Source organism: Gopherus flavomarginatus, chromosome 21 (genome assembly GCF_025201925.1).
Source record: "Gopherus flavomarginatus isolate rGopFla2 chromosome 21, rGopFla2.mat.asm, whole genome shotgun sequence".
Classification (NCBI taxonomy): domain Eukaryota; kingdom Metazoa; phylum Chordata; order Testudines; family Testudinidae; genus Gopherus; species Gopherus flavomarginatus.
In genome coordinates this window covers 3,751,182-3,770,196 of record NC_066637.1, presented here as the reverse complement: position 1 = coordinate 3,770,196, position 19,015 = coordinate 3,751,182, and the positions used below count along the sequence as shown (strand labels likewise).

The following is a 19,015-nucleotide window of genomic DNA, read 5'->3' as shown; positions in this document are numbered from 1 at the left end:
TTCACAGTTCAGGCAGAGAAGGGGCTATGGCAGCTTTAAGCCAACTTTGTCCCCTCCCAGTCCTGGGCTACTATACAGCCCCATAGTTTAGACAGCCCTGCAGACCTAATTATAGCAGCTTGGGGCTTTCACACTGTGTGGAATCTCCACAACACTGCAGTCCTGCCTTTGGCATACTCCCTACAGTGGGGCTTGCAAGGGGGTCCTTGAAAGAGAGCCTTATGGCTATATTCCACTGTGCTTGCACTGGGGGATTCCTCCCCTGGCCTGATGTGAGATTTTTAGAGTTCCTTTATGCTGCTCAGGGCCTTTTACCGGGCATAAAGGGGTCAGAGGTAGGATTTCACCTCTGAGCAAGTACAGTGTTCACCTCATAAGATCTACCTTCTCCTCTCAAGCAGGATGGTCACTGTCCTCAGTCTTAGCAGAGGGAGTGCCGCAGAAAAATTGAGCTGTACCTCTGCAAGTGCCAGCACAGTAGCACAAGTGTACTTGTCCCTTCCCACTTCTACGCAGATTCCCCGTTCTCCACTGGCAGCTCAGGAGCTTGGGAAGGCAGGAAACCACTGCTCTGCTCCTTGTGATTACCAGCTCAGTTTCCACTGGCTTTTACCCCAGTTCACCGACGTAAGTGGGTGGAAGCAGCCAGCCCACCATATTTGAAAGCTGTACACTTGTGCACACTGTACTCTTTAGGGATTAGCACTTCAGGGTGTTGCTGAGCTGTGAACATGCGCTTTCTAAGTAGTAGCAAATTAAAGCACTTTAATGCTTTAAGATTTTTAAAATAATCATTCATGTTTTCAATGTTAACTAATGCTTTTTCCAGCAGTATTACTGGATATATTCCAATTCTATTAATTGTATTTTTTGTACTGTTATCTTTTGGAAAATGTGTTATTTTTATAGCTGTGGTTTGTTTTGGTTTTTTTTGTAACACAATAAAACAGACGTCTGAAAGACAGTGGCTCTGACAGAAAAGCAACTCCTGACCAGATGGCCCAGGAGGTGATCTGATAGTACTAATGTCCTGATCTACAACTTGGAGAATTACCCTCTGCCTTTCAGAACTGGCCTGAAGTTTGAGCAGGAAATGTGAAGCTCAGTGAGTAGTGTGAAGATAAAAATGAGCAAAGGACAAAAGTACTTACCCAAGCCAAAGTAAAATTAAGATAGGCTTTGAGTGCACTGAGCAAATTGCTTGCAGGACTCCATGTAATTCAAAACCAGACATGGTCTTCATCTGTAACTGGGGTGCAGCTGTGAATTAATCTTGGTCAGTGCGCACAAAAAGCCTACCTCATTTCTAAAAGCTTTTAGCACAATGCTGCTACTTTCTGCAACATATAAGCAGAGACAATCTGAGATCATACTTAAGGATGTTACATTTTGGAAAGTTTTAGAAGAACTATGGCTGAATCAAACATTTACATCAAAAAGAAAAAATCCCAAGGAAAACCATTTGCTTTCATTTAATAAGTGGCTATCTTGGTTTAATGGAATTTGGGGGAGAGGGTTATATATAAACTATCTTTCAATAAATGGCCAGAAAATATACCACAAATCTGACAGTAACGTTTATCATTAATACACAGATTTCTTTGGGTTTCAAAAAAAATGACACTATTAAAAAACCATTTCCACAAGAGAACTGGAAAATGTGACATATATAGTTGTTCACACATTCAATGCAAGAATGTTATTTTAATACAATTTAAAAAAAAAACTTTTTTAAAATCTTGAAAACCAGGATATGAGAAATACAAACAAGAATAAAAAAGTCAAATATATAAATTTCAATATGCTCAACATAAGAATAAAAAGTTACAAATAACCTGGTTTAAAACAGACTTGCCTGTTATGGAAGGCACTCTCTTTTTCTGTGATGTGTAATCCAAATCTGGCGGACTGTAAAAAGCATGTATATCATATTCCCTTCCCCCACTCAGGGAAAACAGGTATTATTTAATTTCCCTATTGAAGGGACATTGAAACATGAATTTGGATTCAAGCAAAGAAAACAAAAAACTGCTGATAGATCGTGCACTCTGTTGCATCCAGCTGACATGTTTCTTCGTAACAGACATTATACAATGCTACTGTATAGAGATTCACAATTTTGTTCTAAAAGAAACCTTTATTTTTTTTAACACTGATGCAGTGTTCATATAGAAATGCCCAAGTGCATGGTTTGCTCTGTGAAACAGTCCAATTTATAGCATGCCTTCCAAGTTTCTTTCATTACACTCTAGAGTCAGGTTGGTAAGAAGTCTCCCTGCCTGCTCATTTTCAAAAAGTTAGATGCTCACAACTCCTCAGCTATGTTATTTCAAATCCACAGCAATGAATTAAGAACAACATGGACAGTTCTATAGATGGGGGACTCAGAAGAGGGGTATTTAGTAGACAAATCACATTCCTGCATATACTAATGAGATGTATAGTATGGATCAAATGGATGCTCTCATTTTGAATACCATGATTGCACCTCATTTTCAAGCTGCCATTCAAGATGTTCATTGCACAGTCTTCACTACAACAGCAGGTTGTCAGTACGTCATTATCTTATCATGATTAGTGTCTGGGAAATCCACTATCAGGAAAACAGTATTTCAGAACCTGAAACTAACTCCTTCAGAAAGGAAATGCCACTGTAGACAAAGCCTCCCATAATTTCTTCTCCGAGTCCTGAATGATGTCCCAAGAATCATCGGGAACACTAGTACTGAACACTCCTGTAGTTCTAAAAGGTATCTGAGTTATAGGTGTTTCCAGTGAAAATATAAAAAAAAATAAAAAAATAGAAAAGGTTGTTTAGTTTTGTATTAAGTCAACAGTGGAAACCTCACTAGATGAAGAGACTTCACTCCCTTTAGCAGAGCTCAGGGAATAGCCTTCACTTCAAACAGCAGTGTGTGTCACATTATTTCAGTCTTGATTAGAGACACGTCTATTGCTTCGTTGCGCAAGTCAACAGCAGATCCGTTCCTCCAAGACTGCTCAGCAGCTGCAGCTACCTGAATCGTCCAGAGAAACTGCTCTTTGGTGATAACAGGGGGTTCTTTGCCTGTAAAAGTAAGAATATGTTACTACAGGCAATGAGGTATAGTGGATAAGGCTTTGGACTCTGAATCAGGAGTCCTGGGGTCTATTCCTAGCTCTGCTACTGACATACATGTGATCATGAACAAGTCATTTCACCTATGTTTCCCTTTCCACCCTTTGTCTGTTTAGACTATAAATTCTCCAGGGCAGGGACTACCTCTTCCTATCTTTATGTACAGAGCCTACGCACAATGGGGCCCCTATCTCACTTGGATCCTGCAAGAGCTACTGTAATACAAATAATAATGTTCTGTATAAAAATATGGTTCATCAGTGTATCTCATTGTCTGGTAATAACCAAGTGTCTGTAGAGCTAACTTAACTCACATAAGCAGGCCCAAATTAAGAGAAGACAAGCTTGAACAAGTAATTGCTGAAACAACTAACTATTTGAATATGTCTATGGTAAATAAGGGAGAAAGAAAATAACTAAACTAATTACTGTGGGTACTTCTATAGTAAGCAAAGTAGGCAAGAACACCCTGAAGCTTGCCTTATGCAATCTCCAAAGCGACTGGTCCTTTATATGCTAAAAGTAGGGCTGTCACACAATTAAAAAAATTAATAACGATTAATTGCATGGTTAAACAATAAAGAATACCATTATTTAAATATTTTGGATGTTTTCTACAATTTCAAATACACTGATTTCAATTACAACACAGACTACAAAGTATACAATGCTCATTTTATATTTATTTCTGATTACAAACATTTGCACTGTAAAAAACAAAAGAAATAGTATTTTTCAATTCACCTAATACAAGTACTGTAGTGCAATCTCTGTCATGAAACTTAAACGTACAAATGTAGAATTATGTACAAAAAATAACTGGATTCAAAAACAAAACTATGTAAAATTTTAGAGCCTACAATCCACTCAGTCCTATTTCTTGTTCAGCCAATCGCTCAGACAAATAAGTTTGTTTACATTTGCAGGAGATAATTCTGCCCACTTCTTGTTCATGTCACCTGAAAGTGACAACAGGTGTTCTGACAGCATTGTTGTAGCTGGCATCACAAGGTATTTTACATGCCAGATGTGCTAACAATTCCTACGTCCCTTTCTTCTTCAACCACCATTCCAGAAGACATGCGTCCATGCTGATGACAGCTTCTGCTAGATAACTGTCCAAAGCAGTGTGGAACAATGCATGTTCATTTTCATCCTCTGAGTCAGATGTCACCAGCAGAAGGTTGATTCTCTTTTTTGGCAGTTCGGGTTCTGTAGTTTCCGCATTGGAGTGCTGCTCTTTTAAGACTTCTGAAAGCATATTCCACACCTCGTCCCTCTCAAATTTTGGAAGGCACTTCAGATTCTTAAACCCTGGATTGAGAAATCTCGCATCGGTACCTTCTTTGCGTTTTGTCAAATCTGCAGCAAAAGTGTTCTTAAAACGAACAACATGCTGAGTCATCATCCAAGACTGCTATAACATGAAATATATGGCAGAATGCAGGTAAAACAGAACCGGAGGCATAATTCTTCTCCAAGGAGTTCAGTCACAAATTTAATTAACACATTATTTTTTTAAGGAGCATCAGCAGCATGGGTGCATGTCCTCTGGAATGGCGGCTGTAGCATGAAGGGGCATACGAATGTTTAGCATATCTGGCATGTAAATACCTTGCAATGTTGGCTACAAAAGTCCCATACAAACGCCTGTTCTCACTTTCTGGTGACATTGTAAATAAGAAGTGGGCAGCATTATCTCCCATAAATGTATACAAACTTATTTGCCTTAGTGATTGGCTGAACAAGGACGAGGACTGAGTGAACTTGTAGGCTCTAAAGTTTTGCATTGTAGGAGGATATTGCACCCATTTTGCTCAACACAGCATGAAAATTTTTAAAGGAAAGAAGCACTTCTCTCAGGGGAGATGGGGGGAAATATTAGATATATTTTAAAGATTTCTTCAATTTAGCTACTTTTTTGGATCCTGGTATTAATAGCAGCTTGTTTAAAATGTGGCATTTTATACTGCACTTATTACATGAACTTGAGAGCCATGATCAGAGGCAGCTATCAGGAGAATTTCAGAGGGAACGGAGTGAGAGAACCTTCCAGGTTCAGTTCTACAAGTGATTTCAAAATGGCCAGTGATAGAAGCATGGTGGTGACCTGCAACAGATGTGCCATGTTTTCTTTCCTGCCTAAAACTAGAAGCAACGTCCTGTGCATGAAGTGCAGGCCAGTAACTGTGCTGAAGTAGAAAATTCTTGGACAAGAGGGGGAAATAGACACATTACTGAGAATAAGAAAAACTGAGGCGTTCCCTAGACAGCCAGGTTCAGGAAACATCAGTACTCCAGCTTCAAGGAAGAAAGGAGACGGCCACCAAGGAGTGGGAGAAAGAGGAAGTCAGAGTGGAGGCCTGGCAGTTCGTAACCACAAGAGGCAAGACGTTATGTTGGCATTCTATGGGCCTAGTGATAGCCAAGAGCAGGCAGACTGACTACACAGAGAAAAGGACCTAGAGGAATTCCACACTAGACAATTCCAATCGATACCAATTCCTCAGAGTGGAAACTGTGGAAGAGACTTCTCAAAATCCAGCTGGTCCAAGGAAACGGAGAGATGTATGGGATACAGCCATGGATGGCAAGTTGGCCCAATCTGTAAGAAAATCAAGCTTTCCCACAAAGTTCTACAACCATCCAAGGAAGACAGAGAATCTAGAACTCAGAAGAATCGAAAGAACATTCTACAAGGGACAGACAGACAACACCTTGGTGTGCTACCTTCCCTGAGCCAAGACTTGAGATGTCACTCTAAAGCTGGATAGGCTTCTGAAGTCTATGGGAAAGGATCCTATAAAGGCACTAATGACAGTGTCGCAGGACATACTGCAAACAGTAGATGGCTTTAGGGAACATGAAGCATGCTGTAAAATATAGCATGTCCAAGCTATCTTCTCTGAGTTCCTTCTTGCCCCACAAGCAAAGGAAGATAGAAGATTCTAGAACTGCTGGCTAAGTAAGTGGTGTAGGATGGTGGGTTTTGCTTCTGTGGAGTGAAGGGGCTGTATAGTTTGGATGGCCTTCAGTAAAAGGGGGGCTAATCTTCTCAGGGACAGGCTGGCTAGAGTAGTCAAGGGTGTTAAACTAATAAACAGAGAGGATAAAAAGAGGGAAGATAGGCGTACTCAGCTCAAAATGGAGATTTCGAGAGCAAAATTAATCAAGGAACTGAAGGACAAGAAGGGAAGAAATTCCTTAGTTTCCTCTATACCAATCCTAGGAGTCAGGTAACAAACTTCATACAAGAGTTTTCAAATAGCTGTCTGAGGAGCTCACGGACTGTTAATTATAGAATCATAGAACTGGAAGGGACCTTGAGAGGTCATCTAGGCCAGTCCCCTGCACCCATGGCAGGATTAAGTATTATCTTCAGACCATAATGCTGATCTTCAGTAAATCTTGGAGAACTGGGGAAGTTCCAGAAGACTGGAGGAAAGCTAATGTTGTGCCAAATTTTCAAAAGGGTAAACAGGATGACCCTGGTAGTTATAGGCCTGTCAGCCTGACAATGATCCCAGGCAAGATAATGGAGCAGCTGATACAGGACTCGATTAATAAAGAATTAAAGGAGGGCAATATAATTAATGCTATTCAACATGGGTTTACAGAAAATAGAGCCTGTCAAACTAACTTGATATCTTATTTTGATGTGACTACAAGTTTGGTTGATAAAGGTAAGGCTGTTGAAGTAATATACTTAGATACGTGTAAGGTGTTTGACTTGATACCACCTGACATTTTGATTAAAAAAAACTAGAATGATATAGTTAATATGGCATGCATTAAATGGATAAAAGCTACCTAATAGATTTCATAAACATAATGTAAGCAGGGAATTATCACCGATAATTTTAATGGAGTGCCACAAGGATCACTTCTTGGCCCTATTTTTATTAATGACCTGAAAGAAAATCACTGACAAAGTTTTTAGATGACATAAAAACTGGAGAAGTGGCAAATAATGAAGAGGACAGGTCACTGATACAGAGTGATCCAAACCCCTTGGTAAGCAGGACGCAAGCAAATAATATGCATTTTAAACATGGCAAAATATGATTGTACCCAACTAGGAACAAAGAATGTAGGCTATACTTGCACAATGGGGAACTCTATCCTGGGAAGCAGCGAATTTGAAAAAAGATTTGTGGCTTGCAGCGGATAATCAGCTGAACATGAGCTCCCAGTGAAAAGACTAATGTGATCTCTGGATGCAGAAACAAGAGAATCACAAGTAGAAGTAAAAGCAGCAAAGAATCCTGTGGCACCTTATAGACTAACAGACGTTTTGGAGCATGAGCTTTCGTGGGTGAATACCCACTTCCTCAGATGCATGTAGTGGAAATTTCCAGGGGCAGGTATATATATGCTAGCAAGCAAGCTAGAGATAACGAGGTCAGTTCCATCAGGGAGGATGAGGCCCTGTTCTAGCAGTTGAGGTGTGAAAACCAAGAGAGGAGAAACATAATTCTGGTTCTGTAATTGGCAAGTAGAAGTAGAGAAGTTATTTTTCCTCTATACTTAGCACTGGTGTGACCACTGCTGGAATATTATGTCCAGTTCTGGTGCCCACAATTCAAGAAGGATGTTGATAAATTAGAGAGTTCAGAAATGAGCCATGAGAATGAGTAAAGGGTTAGAAAAATGTCTTGTGGTCACGGACTCAAAGAGCTCAATCTGTTTAGTATAACAAAGAGACAGTTAAGGGGTGACTTGATTACAGTGTATGAGTACCTATCATGGGGAACTAATATTTAACAATGGACTTTTCAATCCAGTAGAGAAAGGTATTTCATGATCCAATGGCTGGAAGCTGAAGCTACACAAATTCAGACTGAAAATAAAGCATAAATGTTTAACAGTGAGAGTAATTAGCCATTGGAACTGGATTCTCCATCGCTGACAATTTTTAAATCAAGATTGGATTATTAATTATTATTTTTTTAAAAGCTCTGCTCTAGGAATTATTTTGGGAAATTCTCTGGCCCCCGTTATACAGGAGGTCAGACTAGATGATCACAACGATCCCTTCTGGACTTCAAATCTATGAAAACTGTACTGTCAGCAAATTTCCAGCTTATGGCTGCTGCTTTAAACCACCAGCAAACCTTAAACAAGTTAAACACTAAGCATTAAACATTGAAAATCTACTCTCTTTTTCTAGGTCTGACAGCTTTAGGGCAAACTTCTGTATTCAGATATACATGTGACACGGTGGGACATCCAAAGGCAGAACTAGACCCATTCATTGGGTTCCCATACTTTTCAGTGTCATCAATTAGCATTTTATTTGGCTGCCACCAGAAATGTCAATTCTAATATTAAAAACAACCATCTAGATTTCAAAGTTATTTAAGGGCAACAAGGTTTTACTTTTCAAACTGCTCAGACTGGCTGGTGTTTAGAGTTCATATGAACACCAGTTTCTTCATTTTCTCTCCTTGTGGAGACCGAGATTCCAAGAATAAATGAACCCCTAATTGACATTGCTTTTGGAACAATTTTCAAGACTTTTTGTTTTTTAAAAGCAAATCCAAAAGTGAAATTAAGATTACTCTTACAAATAAATGGACATTGCATATGTTTGCAATTTTTTCTAACCTTTGAGGGTTCTGAGAAAGTGTCTAAAGAGTTCTCTGTATGCTTCTTTGTACCGATCAGCCTGGGTTTGTGAATATATGGACACAGACGTTCCATGTTCTGTAATTCCCAAGGGATTCTGATTATCTACCCGTAATGTTCCTTGAGAACCATGAACCTAGGAGAAAGGGGTGGTGGAGGGGGAAGAAACCAAAAATACACATAAACGTATGCCTAAATTAACATGCATTTGGCCTTAAAACCATCTATAAACCATGGGCTTGTACCACTTGAGGAGTAACTCCTCCAGCGGGTAGAATTACTTGTTCAGTCACTACAGAGGACACAAGCACATGCTGTACTAGCCTGGGTTACAGTTGCACAGTATATCCACTCTCCCTTTGTTATGAAACAAGCTGCTTTTATTTTAAGGCTTAAACATTTCCCTCCACCAAATCCAGCTTAAAGAACTCTAATATAAAACCAACATGAACTTAGACAGAAAAGATTTGCTCTAATAATGACAGATCTGTACCTTCCCCCGCCCCCCCTTGATACTTTTTATATCTGTGAGACTCTGATTTACCTCTTGGCTTGTTGTGTCCACAATAAAAACATTACGGGGAAAAAAAGGGATAGGTTGTCTACAAAGTTTAAGCCTCAAGGCACCTGAAACAGCTGAGAAACTATCAGGGCCAAATTTTGCTCTTGCGTGACCATATGAAGCTCACAGTAATTCCAAAAAATGACCATGTGCACATCCACTGGCAGAATTTGACTAACAAAACAGGTGGTTTATTTTAAATTGAGAGCATGACAGTCAATTAATTGTTACTTCTACTGCAATAGTAGTGTTGTGTGTAGTGTGTGTACACCTATAGTATCATGACAGACTCATTTGAAAAAACCCACCTCTAGTCTCTGATCACAGCTTTTAGTACAGTGCTGACTGACATCCAAAGTAACAATTGCTCCACTAGGAAATTTCATGCTGACTGCTACAGTGTCTGCATCCTTCAAGTAGGCCATATCTGAGTGACAAGAGAGACACTAACTCAGACTAGGAAATTAAGAAAACCAGCAAGTCTCTTGTACGAAATAAGAGCAGTTTTGTGTAAGAGGTGTTATGGTGAAAAGAACATCTTTAAACAGTAAAATAGAAAGCATAGTAAATATTGAACATGTTTATGGCCACCTACACTAATCAGAGTACAGTCCACCCCACCACTCTTCAGCACTGCTAAACTCTAGAAGCATCTCCACTGTACTTACTGGGGGTTGAACTATCCAGGATAAGCAGCATGACCTACGTTAGAGAGAACCTTTTGCCTTTGAAACATACTTGCCTTTGTCGTTACAATACAGAAACATCAGGCAGCCTTCAGTATGTGGCCTACATATTCCATTATATGGTCACTTATTGGTTTTATTCCTGGCAATTCAATGCCCTACCATACATTAAGATGATCTATACTGCAGCTTGTAGCAATGGCAGCCCATTGCTGGCAGAAACCAATATTACATTAAAAAGAGTTAGGCTCTGATTAATAGTTTAACAGGCTGATGTAAACCAGGTCCATAAAGGGGTCTGAAGTATTAAAAGGGAAATAATCAACTTTATCTAGGTCAAGTTTAACCAAAGAACTGAAAAAATGGTATTTTTAAGCACAAAGCTTTGTTTGAAACCCTTTACAAATCACCAATGTTCACAGTAATTGGCATTACTGATATTCCTGCAATAATAGTTTTGAAGCACTGAGAAATTCACAGAATTCAGTGAAGTTTTTTAAGTGTTTGTAAATCTAGCCCAACATTCTAGAAATTGTTCTGTATTTCAATTTTCAAACAGATCCATCAGAGAACAGCTACATTAGTTGCCCCTTAACATATTTTCAAATTTCTAGCACTGAAATATGCAATGACTAGGAAACTAACAACACATCCAACACAATGTCACCAATCCATGTAGTTTTACCTGCACAGAATGCATGTCCCAGTGAAAATATTGTATCTGGTGCACTTTCTCCCAGCAACAAACTGATAATATCAATATCATGTACAGCAGCATTATAGAAAATCCCACCTGGAAGTAAGAGGGAAAAAATGGGCACTACAAGATTTAGCATTTAATTCCTATAAAACCTGTGAGCAAACCTAGATAGCTATACTGCATGGAAACCAATGTAAGAGCACCAGCAATATTATTTCCAAGAACATACAGATATACTCACTCGTCAAAAATCAATGTTAGGGCCAAAGGGAATATTCCCTGCTGTAAGGAACACAATAATGCATTTTAGGGGCACGCGCGCGCGCGCACACACACACACACACACACACACACACAAATAAATATGTGGCAAGATAAATTGCTATCCTTTCACAGAACCAACCTCTTCTTCTATAAGAAAGCTACTCAGTACCTGACTTTTTTAGGAAGCTAAGAGATGCTGCTGGATATATGCTGCTAACTGTCGAAATCCGATGAATCCTCCCCAGTGCCTGGCTGTCATGGACTTTTTTATACAAGAACTGCAGGGCTGGATCAAAACGCCTACAGAGAGACAGCCAATGTGGAACAGTGAGTGTTCAGTAGAGAACAGGTCATCTACACCACTGACATGCAGTCAGATGTTTGACGGTGGCAGAAAAAAGTCTGGAGTTGAGACAACTTACAACTTAGACAAGAGTCAAAGTCCAATTTTTCTGATGAGATCAATTGCTCAGCAAATTATGAGACTTTCAAAAACTTATAATAAGTTCTCATAGGCAATAAGCAGAATGAGTATTTGCCCTTAAAGCTCTTTACTAACAATATAAACTAAGATATTAAGCCACTATGAATAAAGTGATGGGAAATGTCCAGGAAGTTATATATAGCTTAAAAAGACACCTTTACGGTTTTATATTCAATTAGGTCTTAACAAAAAAACCCTTCCACTCTAGAGAAGTTCAGATCCAACCTTGTGGCTTGGGCTCAACTTCCTCTATAGCACTCAAACCAAAATGCAATATATATTGTGTTTGAGTATATTTCCATATATATATATATATATATATATATATATAATTTGCATACAGATAATTTTTTCTTAAAATGAAATTAACAGTTTTCAACAACAACAACAAAAAACGTAAGTGGTCAAGGCTGAGGGGAAGGCAGAGAGGGTAATAATCCACAGTTACTAAACATATTGGGTCAAATTCTGGGTGTAAACTCAGAGCCACTTTCCTTGACTTACTGAGTTTACAGAACTGTAACAAAGCAGAAGTACATTAGAATTAACCTTCTTTCCCCATATTTACACTGATTTAGGGTTAGTCTACACTAGAAGTGCTACAGCAGTGCTTTAACGCAGCGTGTCTGGTGAAGACACTCTATGCCATGTGCGTTTGATGAAGTGGGTATTTACCCAGGAAAGCTTATGCTCCAATACCTCTGTTAGTCTATAAGGTGCCACAGGAGTCTGTCGCTTTTTACAGATCCAGACTAACATGGCTACCCCTCTGATACTATGCCAATGACAGGCAGCTGTATCGTCGGCATAATAAAATCACCTCTGCGAGAGGCAGTAGCTATGTCGGCGGGGGAAGCTCTCCCGCCAACACAGTGCTGTCCATACCAGCGCTTAGGTTGGTGTAACTTATGTCACCACATGGGGTGGCTTACTGACACTCCTGAGACCCATAAATTATGCCGACATAACCTGTAGTGTAGACAACCCCTAAGATCCATATATACAACCATAAGGAGAAATAACACTTTTTAATATTTACTACATGTACTCCTATTAAATGGCCCAACCATTCTGAAAACATGCAGGACTTTCATTTTGGTGTCCATTATGCAACCCTAGAATGTACAAAAACTACTTCTTCCAAAAGGTGTTATAAGGAATAACGAGCTAAATTCACCTGTATACAGAAGGTCGGCCTAAGATATTCAAAATAGGGCTTACGTTACATTTAAATAATACATATGTACTATACTGGCTATATGCATAGAGGTGAATTTCACCAAATTACAGTGGCTTAATTACATCAGTAGTAGCTCAGAGTTTTTGTTATATACGTTCTTTACAAAGAACATTATAACCTCAGAGCCTACTCTATTACTTACACCCTATAATTATGTATGGTCCACTGAAGAAGGGCTAGCATATTTCAGTCAGGAAAAGATTTAGGATACAGCTAGAAAGTTAGTAACAAATATTAAAAGACAATCAAAATAAAGGTAAGTTTTCAAAATATATAAAATCTCTTTGGCATGATTTTTATAGAAAATTATGCTGTGATATTTTAAAAAACAGAACCTATTTACTTCTTTCTTCTCATTTTATTTTTCAATTGCTGCAACAGAATTGTTGTTATTAAAAAAAAACCAGCCAAACAAATAAGGTCTGCAAATTTCTAAGGTTTGAAAGAAAACAAGTGCAATACACATAAGCAGAAATTGTCTGAGAGGCGGCATTGTACTTTGTGACAAGGCTTAATGTTGTAGTGTTTTTTTTACTGGACTCGACATTTCTGCAAAGCATTTAGTTTTGCAACTGAGAACAGCCAAATGCAGATCTCAAGTAGTCTAACTTTTATCAAAACTCATGTCTGCTGAATTAGATGACTGTATACACATACAAAAAATCTTCCCACTTTGTTTTTTTTCTGAAACCACAGGCCAACAAAGTTGATCCATAGTATGGCTCAGTAATTCTAGTTACCAGACATTTTCCCCACCTCCAAAGAAGATCTGGCATAAAATTTTCAAGAACACATAAGTGATACTGAGGCTCCTTCAGTCACTCCTGAACATGCTTAGATGCTTTTGAAAATCTTACCCTAGGTACCTGTAATGCAAATTCTGTTAGCACCCAATCCAGTGTAGATGAATAATTTAATTTTAATCCTATGCCAATTATGAAACGATTTGACTGTCATCTCTATGAAGCGTGAACAATGAATTTTGAAGCAGCAAGTCAACCGAGCTCTCTGTTTAGCTACTTTCTAAGCAAAATTTCTCTAAAACAAGAATTAAGTAGCTAGAAAAATTTAGGAAGATTTCATCAAATATAAACATTTTACATTTATGCTTCTTGTTGAAAACAAAAAAATGCTGGTCTTACTTGTAGAATCCACAGACCAATGGTCTTCCACATCTGTCAGCTTCATCAAAACAAGCCTCTGCTGTCTGCCTATCTAAACTGGGTAGCTTCTCGCAAAACACGCCTTTCCCTATGTAAATGTCATAGAATACAAAATTGAAGCAGGACATAACCCACACTGAACATTATATATTCTGTAGTGTTCTATACATGTCAACACATCCCAGAGGCAAGGTTTCAGAAAACTGAAAAAATTGTTTTAGTTGAATGATTTTCTATACCTACAGCAGCTACCGTTTACTATTTACAAACCTCAAGAAGTGATTGTTTTTAGAGAGAATGAAACTCGAATCTTCTTGGCTTTTCTTTTATTCCTAGCTGTGTTTCTCTGAACAGACATTTCAGTTACCTGTAGTCAGAACAACACAGTACAAGCTCCGTTGACATTACAAGTCATTAGGGTCAGTGTCTTCAGTGGACTAAGTTCTCCCTAATTATGCAATTAGACACTCAGCATATGCCTCAAGGGAAGCTGCAAGGTACAAAGAGGCAGACTGCAAGTGATTTTAATCACTGGAGAGGAATAATAATCCTGATATAAATGCTGATGGGAGGACCTTATTGAATTAAGACAAAGAATTTACAAATAAAACTGAAGTCAGTCCTGTCCAGAGGGCATTAATATAGATACATCATCACTAACCAGGAAGCTCCATTTGTGTCTAGAGATGTACAGTTCACAGGCCACCAGAGGAAAATGATTTCCACAGATAAAAATGTTGAGACATTTTAGCAGAACGATAAGAGAGGCAACTTGTTTTGAGCACCACTGCACTAGACCACTATGGACCACCCCTGACCAACAGAGCAATTGGTGGCAGTCCATGGAGAGCCGGCCTATTACATGGTGCTGGTGCTCTTCTCCATTGACAGTTGATTAAATGCATTAATATTTTCCTAATGTTACTTTACCATGTATGCCCCTGCTGTACTTGCCACAACTACGCCATGAGACAGCAAATGGGAACAGAGATGTCCAAAAGATAATCACTCCACTCAGATGGATTGATACTATAAAAGAATGTGTGGATCCCCACTCTAGCGGACTGAGTGTAGGGCTGAGATTGACAATGGGGTCCAGAAACTTCTCAATTCCAGCTCTGACACGTGACAAAGTGATCATAAGTGCAAAGTTTTGCTGGGGCAGATATACTTTAATCATCATATGTAAAAGACACAAAAGGATTTCATTCTTGGAACAATTTTCATTTGAACAAGCATTCAGAACAAATATACGGCTGATCTTTAGCTGGAGAAATACAGAAAAACCGGAAAATTAGCAGTTTGGGATGTTTTTAATGTTATAACTATTTTTAAAATAGCCCATTAAGTATTTAAACTGGGCCTGATCCTGCTTCCATTAAGTCAATAGCAGTTTTGCCACTGACTTCAGGAGCATAAAATTGGTCCCTAATAGCATGTCTTAGATCAATTCTCCAATAAGGAGATCCAGGAGATTTCAGAAGCCAATCATTTTTTAGTACACTGTCAGTTTTTGGGTTCACTGTGTCTCTATCCAAATGGTAGCTTTATAAATATAGTGGGCTCGATTCAGTGGGACAACGTGGTATATATGAAAGCAGAATTTGCTGCAGATCTACTTCAGTCCCCCTTACCTGCTCGTAAAGCATCTATCACAATTTCAGAGGCTGCTTCAGGTGGTGAACAGACAATGGCGCCAGAGACACTGCAGAAATTAAGAGAAAAATACTGAGGAGACAAAACTTCTGCTGAAACAAACAAGGGTCAAAATTAAGGAGAGAAAAAGATTCTTGAACATTACAAAAGCGCCTCACATCAGGAAGAGGGTGGGGAAAGAAACCAGCAACTCCCAGGCGACAATACTACTATGAGCAGGGAAAGTTATTTATTTAAGAACAGCAAGAACAATCTCTGGGGCAACAGTACCAGGAACAGATTGGATTACTACATTTAGTAAAGTTTTTAAATGGAACGCTGACTTAATTCATGGTCCGTAGCCTCACTAGATTTTTTTTTAAACGGTGTAGTTATAAAGAGCATGTGTTCACAGCTTAATAGAAAAAGCTTTGGAATGGTTTCTTTCAAAACCTGTTTGAACCCTGTAGGCTATCAAAACATATGAGGAAATGCTTAAAAAACAAATTTACACAGCAAATTTCAGGAAAATGTACAGTGAGTACAATTTAACCCCATTTTTAACTTTTGAATTTCTACTGCAAAGTAACATCTTTCAGAGTCACTGTTCCCTTTTAAGATTTGTGTGAAATCTGAAATATTGCCTTCATTTGAAAGTTGACAGGAACTCTATTTAGCCACCGTGTTTTTATTGTATTAATCTAGATCAGCATTCCAGGATGTTCAGTAAAGCGATATAAACACAACATAATATTGCACATTTCCACTGTACCCGTCATCTTGAAGGATTCTGGAGTGCTTTATGAACTTTACACATTCACCTCCACTGAAATAAGCCAGGCACTCTGCGGTGGAAGGGTGGCAGCCAGCAGGGAAACTGACAGACAACATGCAACATGACAGCATGAGGAAGGGGATTTGGCCAAAGGCATCATCCCTGACAAAACTATCTGCGGAAACGAGACAGATCGTTTGTTTCTATGGCTACATCCAGAAGCCCTATATACAGAATTAAACGAAGCTTCCCGGCGAGATCCTAGCAGGTGCTATCCTCAGGATTTCTAGTAAAGTAATTCAACTAGACCTATAGCTGCCACCTGCTGTTGAAAGGAATACAGCATTCCAATCTTATAATGTAATATTGAGGGTACTGAGGTCAGAGAAGCAGGATTCCCCAAGTGTGTCCTAACTTCAGTAAAATTTTCCAAAGAGAGAGTAAGAACGCTGATTGATTGTGCTACCTATCCCTTAAAGTCTTAATTACTTAATAAGGAAACATGCATGGAAGTTATTGGCGGACTGTACCGTTGATCATTGAGCACTATGTCGGCATCCTGTTGCCGTAGCACCCTGGTGTTGGCCAGGAATTCTGTATTGAAGGCACGTTCCACATCTGGCAACTGATCCTCCACAATGTAAAGCAAACAGCAGCCATTTTCTTCCATTAAACTTTGAAACAATGCTTTGTTACCAAGCCCCACGCCGAAGAGAGCAAGACCAATATTGCTTCCTGAAGTCCCACTACTGCTGTACCGTCCCACTGACCCTCCAGAAGCCACACTGTTGGATGCCTCAGAAATAACAAGTCTTTGGGTGCTCTGTTTTGAGGGAACAGGCGCATTTCTCACATGGAGGGCAGCGAATGCCGAAGGGTGACTGGTGGAGGTAGAGGGTGTTTGGTCTTCTCTGGCAGACACGACACTGGTTGTGGAGCTGATGGTGCTGGGGTGAACAGGGATCAAGGACTTGTGGTAAGAAGGTGGAGATGGTACCATGCTATAGCTGGTGCCGGTGCTGGTGATGCTGGGGTTGGTTGAGAGAATAAATGAAGGCTGAGAAAGCAGGGAAGGAGTGTCAAGTTGCATGGAAAGGCTGGTACCAAGGTCTGAACCTGCAGATCTAGATAAAAGGGGACAAAAAAGTCTTAAGGAAGCCACTATAATTCAGGATTATTCAAATACAAAGATTTTGTTTCAACAAGAGAAAACTGAGGAAGTTTTACTGAGCTTCAGATGTCTCTAGGTGTGTGATCATAAATTTATTAAAGTTTTACTCCATCATTTGACTGACATGCTATCTGGCAATTAAATTTAGTTAGCTATACACAAAGAAAATAGTCTCTCTCATCTTCTTAAAGATGTAATAGTAGGTTCTTCACGGTGAGCTATTAGCTACACTTTGATAAAATATACAAAGTGCACATACTAGTATTCTATGAACTAACCTAAATCATTATATTTAAACAACAGTCATCAAAATAAATGGATGAAGTTCATTCTAATGACTTAAAGTTGCTTTTGTTTTACTTTCCTCTTAACCTATAAAACCAATTTGCAAGGTTTCCCAGTCAGTGTACTTTAAATAAGGCAGGCAACATACACATCTTAAAATGCACACTACCAACTGTGAAAAAGTGCGTCACCTGTAACTACACTACTTTGAATTAACAGTGTGGTTTGTTTGTTTTTTTTAAACAGTTTACTTTTGAGTGTATTTTTGTACTCTTTGGCTTTGATAATGAAAATCAATTAGGTCATTTTCACTTCCAAGTTCTTAGTACTGCAATATTTGGGTTTCAAAGCCTGCAAAGGAATATTTAATAAACAATTACCTTCTTAGTGGTAAAAATATTTCTATAGATCTTGGGTTTTATAAAACCCGTTTTTTGTTTTTGTTTTTTTTTGTTTTAAACAAATTATGCCAAATTGAAATTGACAAACACAAGGCTATCAGTAGGCCCTTGCTGGCTGGAAATCGGATACAGTTTGCCATCTGTTTACCCGCAGCAGGAGTGGTGTGTCATTAGCAGGAAGGACTCAGGAAGTTTTGGCACCACTAGAAAGAAAAGCATGCCAGCCGTTTCTGATGAAGAATAACGCTCCCTGCTGTTACAGGAGGAAAACACGAAGCTGAGGGAGGTGCAGCGTGACAAGCCCCCGTGTAAGCGCTGGGGTTTGGCCATGGAGCCCGAGGCGGGGCGCGGCCCCCCCCGGGCGGACTCACATGAGGATGGGCGTGCGGAGGCCGTGCTGCTTGACCAGCCGGCGGTTGCGGTAGTGGCGGCCGGAGGAGAGGTGCTCCAGGATGCGGTCCCGCCGCACCCGCATGGGCAGCTCGCAGGATTTGCAGTAGAGGGTCTCCACCACCGAGCTCTCCCCGGAGCCGCCGTGCTCGATCAGGTGCCGCTTGACGCCCAGGTCGCTGAACTCGGCCGCGTAGTCGTGCAGCGTCTTCTTCTTGCGCCCCATGGCCGGGCCCCCGGGGCCTCGGGCGCCTGCGGCAGCCGGGCGCGCTCCCTTCCGCGGCCGGCACAGGGGGCCGCCTCTCATCCAGGCGGGCCCCGGCCGCCCCCAGCAGCGACGGGGCTCGCGGCCCCGGGGGGGTCCCTCCCTAACGGGCGCGAGGCCGGGCCCGCGCGGGGCTGGCGGGGGGCCCGCCCGGCCGCGGGAGGAGGAGGCGCCCCCGGGCCGCTCCGCTTCCCATTCCCCGGGGCCCCGTCCCCGCTCTGCCTCCGCCGCAGCGCCCGGCCCCTCTG

At 40.2% G+C, this 19,015-nt stretch overlaps 1 protein-coding gene across 2 annotated transcripts; it reads right to left on the bottom strand.

Annotated features, from left to right (window-relative positions):
• Positions 1-1,672: 1,672 nt before the first annotated feature.
• Positions 1,673-18,853, bottom strand: LOC127038776 (uncharacterized). Of its 2 annotated transcripts, XM_050931702.1 has the most exons (9): positions 18,484-18,853; positions 16,786-17,379; positions 15,480-15,550; positions 13,825-13,933; positions 11,128-11,258; positions 10,680-10,787; positions 9,617-9,735; positions 8,726-8,882; positions 1,673-3,067 (listed from the first exon to the last, which is right to left on the bottom strand). In XM_050931702.1, exons 1-9 carry the CDS (start codon positions 18,807-18,809, stop codon positions 2,919-2,921), a joined length of 1,764 nt encoding a protein of 587 aa, XP_050787659.1. In that variant the 5' UTR covers positions 18,810-18,853; the 3' UTR covers positions 1,673-2,918. The 2 variants fall into 2 exon arrangements, with proteins under 2 accessions (XP_050787659.1, XP_050787660.1); XM_050931703.1 differs by lacking the exons at positions 11,128-11,258; positions 13,825-13,933 and having other exon boundaries at positions 18,484-18,851.
• Between the last annotated feature and the right edge of the window lie 162 nt (positions 18,854-19,015).